Source organism: Anarrhichthys ocellatus, unplaced genomic scaffold (assembly GCF_004355925.1).
Source record: "Anarrhichthys ocellatus isolate YVR2014 unplaced genomic scaffold, GSC_Weel_1.0 scaffold509, whole genome shotgun sequence".
Taxonomy (NCBI): domain Eukaryota; kingdom Metazoa; phylum Chordata; class Actinopteri; order Perciformes; family Anarhichadidae; genus Anarrhichthys; species Anarrhichthys ocellatus.
Genome location: NW_022280483.1, coordinates 6,931 through 15,397, shown reverse-complemented (window position 1 = coordinate 15,397; position 8,467 = coordinate 6,931). Strand labels below are relative to the sequence as shown.

General features: G+C 43.0%; 2 protein-coding genes across 4 annotated transcripts; one reads left to right on the top strand and one right to left on the bottom strand.

The window, feature by feature from the left end:
• Window positions 1-183: 183 nt before the first annotated feature.
• LOC116401536 (RAD52 motif-containing protein 1-like) lies at window positions 184-3,356 on the bottom strand. Of its 3 annotated transcripts, none has more exons than XM_031879990.1 (5): window positions 2,307-3,356; window positions 1,837-1,940; window positions 1,519-1,698; window positions 1,098-1,226; window positions 184-473 (listed from the first exon to the last, which is right to left on the bottom strand). In XM_031879990.1, exons 1-5 carry the CDS (start codon window positions 2,446-2,448, stop codon window positions 237-239), a joined length of 792 nt encoding a protein of 263 aa, XP_031735850.1. In that variant the 5' UTR covers window positions 2,449-3,356; the 3' UTR covers window positions 184-236. The 3 variants fall into 3 exon arrangements, with proteins under 3 accessions (XP_031735850.1, XP_031735852.1, XP_031735851.1); XM_031879992.1 differs by having other exon boundaries at window positions 1,648-1,698; XM_031879991.1 differs by having other exon boundaries at window positions 1,814-2,388.
• A 137-nt stretch (window positions 3,357-3,493) lies between these two features.
• Window positions 3,494-5,563, top strand: LOC116401534 (interferon a3-like). The gene is made up of 5 exons (XM_031879988.1): window positions 3,494-3,640; window positions 4,404-4,478; window positions 4,707-4,859; window positions 5,098-5,178; window positions 5,428-5,563. Exons 1-5 carry the CDS (start codon window positions 3,515-3,517, stop codon window positions 5,560-5,562), a joined length of 570 nt encoding a protein of 189 aa, XP_031735848.1. The 5' UTR covers window positions 3,494-3,514; the 3' UTR covers window position 5,563.
• The last annotated feature ends 2,904 nt before the right edge of the window (window positions 5,564-8,467 follow it).

The window sequence follows — 8,467 nt, the reverse complement described above, 5'->3', positions numbered from 1 at the left end:
AATAGTGCAAGTTAGATATTATTGTAATGTTCCGGACCTTTGCACGAGGAGATTCTCTCAATCTGGACCTTTTGGAAATGTACTTGAATACCCCTGACTTATTGTATTAGTTTGTTGCATTTATTGTATTCATACTAGTTTGTTTCTGTACTTCTGCTCTGGTTTATGCTCTTAGATGCTTGTATAAAGGAGATGCACTCATGACTTCTGGTGACTAGTAGTTCTCTTGAACACACTTATTGTAAGTCTCGTTGGATGACAGCATCTGCTGAATGACTGTGATGTAATGTGAAGCCGTCCTCACCCGAGCAGGTGAAGCTGTCCTCCACCACTGCTGCTGCTCTGGTCGTCTGTCCGTGATGAGGGAAGGAGAGCTGCAGCACACAGCCAAACTTCAGCCTCCTCCATCTTCCTCCACCTTCATCATCCTCTTCTCCTCTTTCTTTTTCTTCTTCGTTGGTGAGCTCCTTCAGCTGAGGGACAGACAGGAAGTCAGCTGCATGTGAATGTAGAAGTGTGTGTGTGTGTGGCCCAATCCCAATGCCCCCCCCCTCACGGACTTTGAGGCGCACTCCCGCGAAGTCTGTGAGGGTTTAGTTCTGTCTGTCACATCATCGAGTGCAAGTCATAGGATGCTGACTTACAGAAAGGGAATTACCCACAAATCATTGCAATGTGACGTTAAACACGGGGTAACCAGCCTGGAGTATTACATGTACACAGAAACATTAAGGGTTAAAGATGGAACATTAGAACATGAAATCACAGAATATTTATTCATTTATTCATCAAATATCTGATTTAGTCATTGAAGCTGTTTTGACAGAAACGAGTAAATAGATGATATGAAGTTACCTCTCATCTAGTGAGGAAAGAGCCTGAAGACGTTCACATCAGGGAGTACAAAGTATACAATAAATACACACAATATACATCATATGTTTTGTTGTTTTCATGGTAACGTGATATGTCCCGTTCATATTTACACCATGTGAAGCCCTCACAGTCTCTCACACTCACCAGGTGACCTCAGTGAGTCCTTGAGGGTTTAGGGTTTAGGGGGGACATTGGGACTGGGCCGTAGTGTGTCGTCTCACCGTGATGATGTCAGAGGTCCAGCCGTTGAATCCCAAGCAGTGATTGGCCAGTTCCAGGCAGCGGGCGTGGCTCAGAGGTCTGCTGCTGTCAGACAGGAAGTGAGGAGTCTGTCTGGAGCTCAGTCTCACCTGAGACACACAGACAGGTGACGGGCTGGTGTTGGACCACAGTGTTAATGAAAAGAAAAGGCTGTAAAACTACATCCTGTTACCACGTAACACTATCATCACTTCCTGTTGCACTGTGCAACTTTACAATAAAAGCACATTTAACAGGAAACAAACACTCTGATGAACTTCTATTCTTAAGTACTCGGTATATAAAACATGTATCATCAAAGTTTGACATGTTTTAAAACCCCGAATGAACCGTTTCACCTGTTCAGGTGGATCAACTGTCCTGAAGAAGACCATGAAGTACCTTGAGTGGAGAGTTCTGGAACAGCGTCTGTCCGTCAGTCTGCCGTAGTGCCTTTGAGGCCTGAGCAGTGGAGTAGAACTTGATGAGGGCGTAGAACCCCGGCGGGTTGGGAGCAGAGTTGGGACTCACCTTGAGCAGGTAGAGAGGACCGAAGGACGAGAAGACATCGAGCAACCGGACCTGAAGGACCAACACACAGAGGGACCACCTGTGGGTTCAGGTGGACTCACGCAGACCTGAACCCCCCCAGGTGGACTCACGCAGACCTGAACCCCCCAAGTGGACTCACGCAGACCTGAACCCCCCAAGTGGACTCACGTAGACCTGATCCTGGGTGTGAGATGGCTGGATGTCCCACACGAACAGCGTCTTGTTGTTCTGGACCGGGACTTTGAACTCCAGGACGTCGACCTCCATCACACCTACAGACCAGAGACAGTCTACAGGTGAGCACCTCAAACCAAACCTCCAGAAATCTGCTGATTGAACAGTTTCTGCTCTCAGCTGAGACACGTTCATATAAGAACATGTAATGTGGAACCTGTGGAACCTGAAGGCTCAGGAGGAACCTGAAGGCTCAGAAGTGATCTGGTTTTAAAAATGTATTTTGTAAAGAAACGACGAAAGAAACTAATGAATTCATGTTAAACTCCTTCATAACGAATCAGCGCCGCCGCGTTGACGTCTCTCTACTTTATTATTATTACGTATTGACTCGTGTCCGTTAACCGTCGGCTCTTTAGTCTCCGGTTGTCTTTTTAAAACTCGGTAAAGTTTATTTTACTCACATTCTTCTTCTTCTTCTTCGAACGAACAAACAAATGTTTGCCGCGCTTCCGGGGGGGCCTTGCTGCTGTAACCAATGAGGATGCAGACGGAAGTGACGACATGTCCGTCAGGCAAAGGTTTCCTCACCGGAAATTCATTCATCACGAATTTAACTTCGTTTTATGAACTTTTTTTTATCGTTTTTTAAAATCAGATTATTTTGTGTTATTGATCTCTTGATCCATTTATGAATCAATTGATGACGTGTATCTGTATCAGTGTATTTATGTTTATTCTTTATATATTATATATTTATTTGTCGCTCCTTTGATCTTCAGCCACATTCTGTGGATCGATAATCAGACACTCCTGATGACACTCCTGATGACGTCATCACTGCGTTGCCTCACCGTTTCCTCGACGACCGGAAAGTGAAAACGAGGCTGACGTCATCTTCCGGTCAAAAACCATCAAAACTCCAGAGAAACCGGAAACAGATGAGATGCCTCTTTCAAAACAAAAGCACATTATTAACTTAATACTTGATAGTTAGATAATCTCTCTGATGTTAGTCTTCATCGCATTCAAATATTAATACATCTCACTCTCTTCTCTTCATCTTCTTCTCCTCGAGCTCTGCTACTTTACTGCTGAAGAAAAGAAGTGTGCGTTTATTTTGAAAAGTCTATCTGTGGCTTCCTGTGACGTATGCAATCTGAGGCCCCTGGTTTGAAAAATGAAAGTAAATAAATAAAAAACATTCCAAACGGAACAATTAATAACAATGACCTAATTCATCTTCAAAGTATTTTATATAATATTATAAAATATAATGTATAATATAAAATTATAATCTATAACTTAATATTTAAATATCTGAAGTTTGTTTTTCATTTTTAAAGAGTGATTCTGATAAATGTCTTAATTTACTGATAACAGTTGAACATAAATTAATTAAATCGAAATATAATGAATGGATTTAATATTGCTGCAGTACTATTTATATACAACATATCTATATACATATTGTGTATTATATATATATATATATATTGTTTCTACACAGTGTTTGTGTTGAAAAGTGAAAGACAAAAAGTGAAAGACAAAAAGTCCAGTTTTCACTTTTCTCTTTCCTGTCTGGAATAAAAGTCTCAGATCAGCAGCATGTTGGAGACACAACCAGGATCAGCCTGCAGCCGCCATCTTCACCATCTTCATCACCTTCATCATGACCAGCTGGACCCGCCTGATCCTCGTCCTCCTCTGCAGCGCTGTGACCCCCGTCCTGTGCTGTGATTGGCTCAGACACTACGGGCACCTGAGCAACATCTCTCTGACTCTGGTCCAAGTCATGGTGAGTACATCAGCATGATTCGGGGTTAGTCCAGGTCCTGTAGTCTAGTGGTTCTGTGGTCCTGTAGTTCTGTAGTCTAGTGGTCTAGTAGTCTAGTGGTCTAGTGGTCCAGTGGTTCTGTAGTCTAGTGGTCTAGTAGTCCTGTAGTCCTATAGTTCTCTAGTCTAGTGGTCCAGTGGTCTAGTAGTCTAGTGGTCCAGTGGTCCTGTAGTCCTATAGTTATCTAGTCTAGTGGTCCAGTGGTCTAGTAGTCTAGTGGTCCAGTGGTCCTGTAGTCCTATAGTTATCTAGTCTAGTGGTCCAGTGGTCTAGTAGTCTAGTGGACCAGTGGTGTAGTAGTCTAGTAGTTCTCTAGTCTAGTGGTCCAGGATACTTTTAAAATCTAGCTTTCTCTTACTGGTTTCTCCAAATTTGCCAAACCCAACTTTAGAGGTTAATAAAGTTTATAGAGTCAAAATGTTTATAAAGTTTATAAAGTCAGGCGAACAGACAAAATAAATTTTCAGAATAAAACTTGGAGTAAAAAAAAACTATTTGTTATAAAAACTGCGAACTGTCCCTTTAAATCTGCTTTTGACTCGTTAGTAACAGTTAGTGGACGTAAACAAGTTTAACATTTTAGAGAAAATAATAAATATTATACACAATATTTGTTTTTACATGTATTAACAATTAACTACTGACGTGGATGGAAATGTATTAAAATATTTAGTAATAAATGTCCATTTATGAAGTGAAATGAAGTGAAATCTTTGTGTTTTAGGGCGGTCAGCTGACAGACCAGGAGAGTCCAGTTCCCTTTCCTTATAGACTCTACGAACGCATCAGGAAGGATGAGGTAATCAATCAATCAATCAATCAATCAATCACAATTTAATTTAAACTGCCACTTCACCTTCTTTCAGTCTTCAGTACAAGTGACTACACTTTAATTCATAATTCTCATGTTTATGCCGACAATTTCTTAGTAAACTTCACACACAAACATAAAGATTTATGTTGCTGACATCAGCTCTGTCAGTCAATCAGAGAGCTAGAATTCTCACACCTGTCTGTCTCTCTCCAGGTAGAGTCTCAGCTGGTTTTCATCAGAGACAGTCTGGAGCTGATCGCAGGTCTCTATCACCATGACAACCGCTCCTCCGTTACCTGGGATACGGACAAGACGGAGCGCTTCCTGATGACCATCGACAGGCAGACAGACGGCCTGAAGAGCTGTGTGAGTGGAGAGACACTTCAACTCCTTTCAGCTCCTCAACTGATACCTAAAGTACCTTCAGAGCACTTCAATAGACACTTCAACCCTTTTACTATTGAGGTTCACACTTCAACTGACATAAGCCGGTCACTGCTGACACTTCAACTGCTGTCAGTGCAGACACTTCTGACTGTTCAACTTCTTTGAGAACTGACAACTTTTAAACCTGAAGTTAACTGAACTGTGTTTTTGTCTTCAGGTGTCGACTCACAGCAGAAAAAACATGAGCCGACAGAGAAGATACTACCGGAGACTGGAAAATAGTACTCTGTACCGCACTGTGAGTACAAGTACTGCTGTTGTACTAACTGTAGCAATGTTTGGCTGGGTATGAGTACTAGTACTGACTGTAGTACTCTGTGTACAGGGTGGTATAAGTAGTAGTACTGACTGTAGTTCTGTGTGTATAAGTACTAGTACTGAGTGTAGTACTCTGTGTACAGGGTGGTATAAGTACTAGTACTGACTGTAGTTCTGTGTGTACAGGGTAGTATAAGTAGTAGCACTGACTGTAGTACTCTGTGTACAGGGTGGTAGTCCTGAGTCCTGGGAGCTGATCAGAAAGGAGACTAAACTGCACCTGGAGCAGTTGGACCTGCTTGCGGCCTTCGTGGTGGATTCATCTGCTGCCAGCAGGAGGCGCTCTACTGAGACTCGACACTGACTTCTATTCTGTTTCTGTTTGTCTTCTACTGTTCTATTTATTTGTCTGTATTTATGTTTATATTTATGAACAAACTATTTATTTTGTGTTTACGGACTCTGAGTCTGACTTTTTACTTGAAAACATTTTTGATAACTGACAATAAAGATATTTTACACCTTTGAAGTATTTTGTGTTTTGTTTGCAATACAGTAAAATGTGTCAAAGGTTTGGTGATGATGATGATGTGATGACCTCATCAGGTTTAACTGTGACCCAACATACATTTAAGTTCTCCTTACTAGGCGGCTGTGGCTTAAGATGTAGAGTGGGTCGTCCTGTGAAGATCGCTGGTCTCCTAGTAAGTGTCCTTGATCGAACCCTAACTGCTCCTAACAACAATGCTTTGGATGGAGGCGGGGCCGATGAAAGGATCTAGTCAGGAGGGCGACGTGGAGGCGGGGCCGATGAAAGAATCTAGTTAGGAAGGCGACCAGGATGCGGGGCCGATGAACAGATCTAGTCAAGAGGGCGACCAGGGGGCGGGGCCAATTAACAGATCTAGTCAGGAGGGCGACCAGGAGGCGGGGCCGATGAAAGGATCTAGTTAGGAAGGCGACCAGGATGCGGGGCCGATGAAAGGATCTAAACAGGAGGGCGACCAGGAGGCGTGGCAAATGAACGGATTTAGTCAGGAGGGAGACCAGGAGGCGGGGCCGATGAACAGATCTAGTCAGGAGGGCGACCTGGAGGCGGGACCGATGAAAGGATCTAGACAGGAGGATGACCAGGAGGCGGGGCCGATGAACAGATCTAGTCAGGAGGGCGACCTGGAGGCGGGGCCGATGAACAGATCTAGTCAGGAGGGCGACCAGGAGGCGGGGCCAATGAACAGATCTAGTCAGGAGGGCGAGCAGGAGGCGGGGCCAATGAACAGATCTAGTCAAGAGGGCGACCAGGAGGCGGGGCCGATGAAAGGATATAGTCAAGAGGGCGACCAGGAGGCGGGGCCGATGAACAGATCTAGTCAGGAGGGTGACCTGGAGGCGGGGCCGATGAACGGATCTAGTCAGGAGGGAGACCAGGAGGCGGGGCCGATGAAAGAATCTAGTTAGGAAGGCGACCAGGATGCGGGGCCGATGAACAGATCTAGTCAAGAGGGCGACAAGGAGGCGGGGCCAATTAACAGATCTAGTCAGGAGGGCGACCAGGAGGCGGGGCCGATGAAAGGATCTAGTCAGGAGGGCGACCAGGAGGCGGGGCCGATGAACAGATCTAGTCAAGGGGGCGACCAGGAGGCGGGGCCGATGAAAGGATCTAGTCAAGAGGGCGACCAGGAGGCGGGGCCGATGAAAGGATCTAGTCAGGAGGGCGACCAGGAGGCGGGGCCAATGAACGGATCTAGTCAGGAGGGCGACCTGTGTGGAGTTCACAGGATGAGAGGCGTTGTCTGGAATATTGTCCAAAGTAGTTTCCTCAGCATCCTCCTCTCTGACATCTCCAGTTCCCATATTGGGCGATACAAATAAAATTAAGTCGGAGAAGAAAAGACCCAGCATGACACAGGAAGACCCAGTAGCACCCAGTTGGACCCTCAAAGACTCAGTAGGACCAGTAGGACCCAGTTGGACCCAGTAAGACCCAGTAGGACCCAGTAAGACCCAGTAGGACACAGTTGGACCCTCGAAGACCCAGTAGGACCAAGTAGGACCCAGTTGGACCCTCTAAGACACAGTAGGACACAGTAGTACTCAGTTGGACCCAGTAAGACCCAGTAGGACACAGTTGGACCCTCGAAGACCCAGTAGGACCCAGTAGGACTCAGTAGGCCTGACAGCAATAAATGAATGACGGCCATCAGAAACAAACACTCATCTTTTGTTCGTCGCCATATCAAAGCTAAGGTCAAACTGAAAGTAAAACATAGTTTTGATAAAACATTAATATGTCTATATTAAGATTTATTAATGTTTCTCTCTAATGTTTCATTTGAACATGTTTTATTTGTATTTATTTAGATTTAATGATTCTCTGAACAAACAAAACAGAATTTCACTAATTTATTGATATGTCACATTAATCATTAAACAAAATAACTCACATGTTAAATGACTTATTACTGACAGTAATAACTTGTGATTAACACTGAATTGATTATAATAATATTAGATTATTATTGTACAGTTTGAACCATCAGTCTGTAGTTTGTGTCTGTGGCCTGCAGGGGGCAGCAGTTTAAAGGTAAAGTACTGTATTCAGAGTACACAGTATTGTACACAGTATTGTGTATCAGTACAACATGAGGGCAAAAATATATTTTTGGACTACTTCATACTTCTACTTCATACTTCTACTTCATACTTCATACTTCACTACACCTCAGAGGGAATATATTATATTTTTTAATGTACTACATTTAGTTACTTTACAGATTCAGATTATTAATCAATGAATAAATGATGTATTATTATTATTATTGATTATATAAAGATATTAAAATGATGAACACATTAATGCATCAATAACTATAGTACAATAACATAATATATATATATTATTCTGCATAATGAGCATTTGTACTTTTGGTTCTTTAACTAAAAGGTGATGTACTTTATTTTGAAGTAAGTTGAGTATTTTACACTGTGGTATTAGTACTTTTAATTTACAGAGATCTGAGTACTTCTTCTTCTGTAAGTTAATATTTGTTTATTGACATTTTAAAAGATTTTTCTTTCACTGAAACATTTCAGATACAGTTCATAGTTTGTGCCGTCTGTCTGTGTTTCTGTCTGTCTCTGTTTCTGTGTGTCTGTCTCTCTGTCTGTGTATATGTGTTTCTGTCTGTCTGTCTGTCTGTGTTTATGTGTTTATGTGTTTCTGTCTGTCTGTGTCTGTGTGTTTGTCTGTCTGTGTTTCTGTCTGTCTG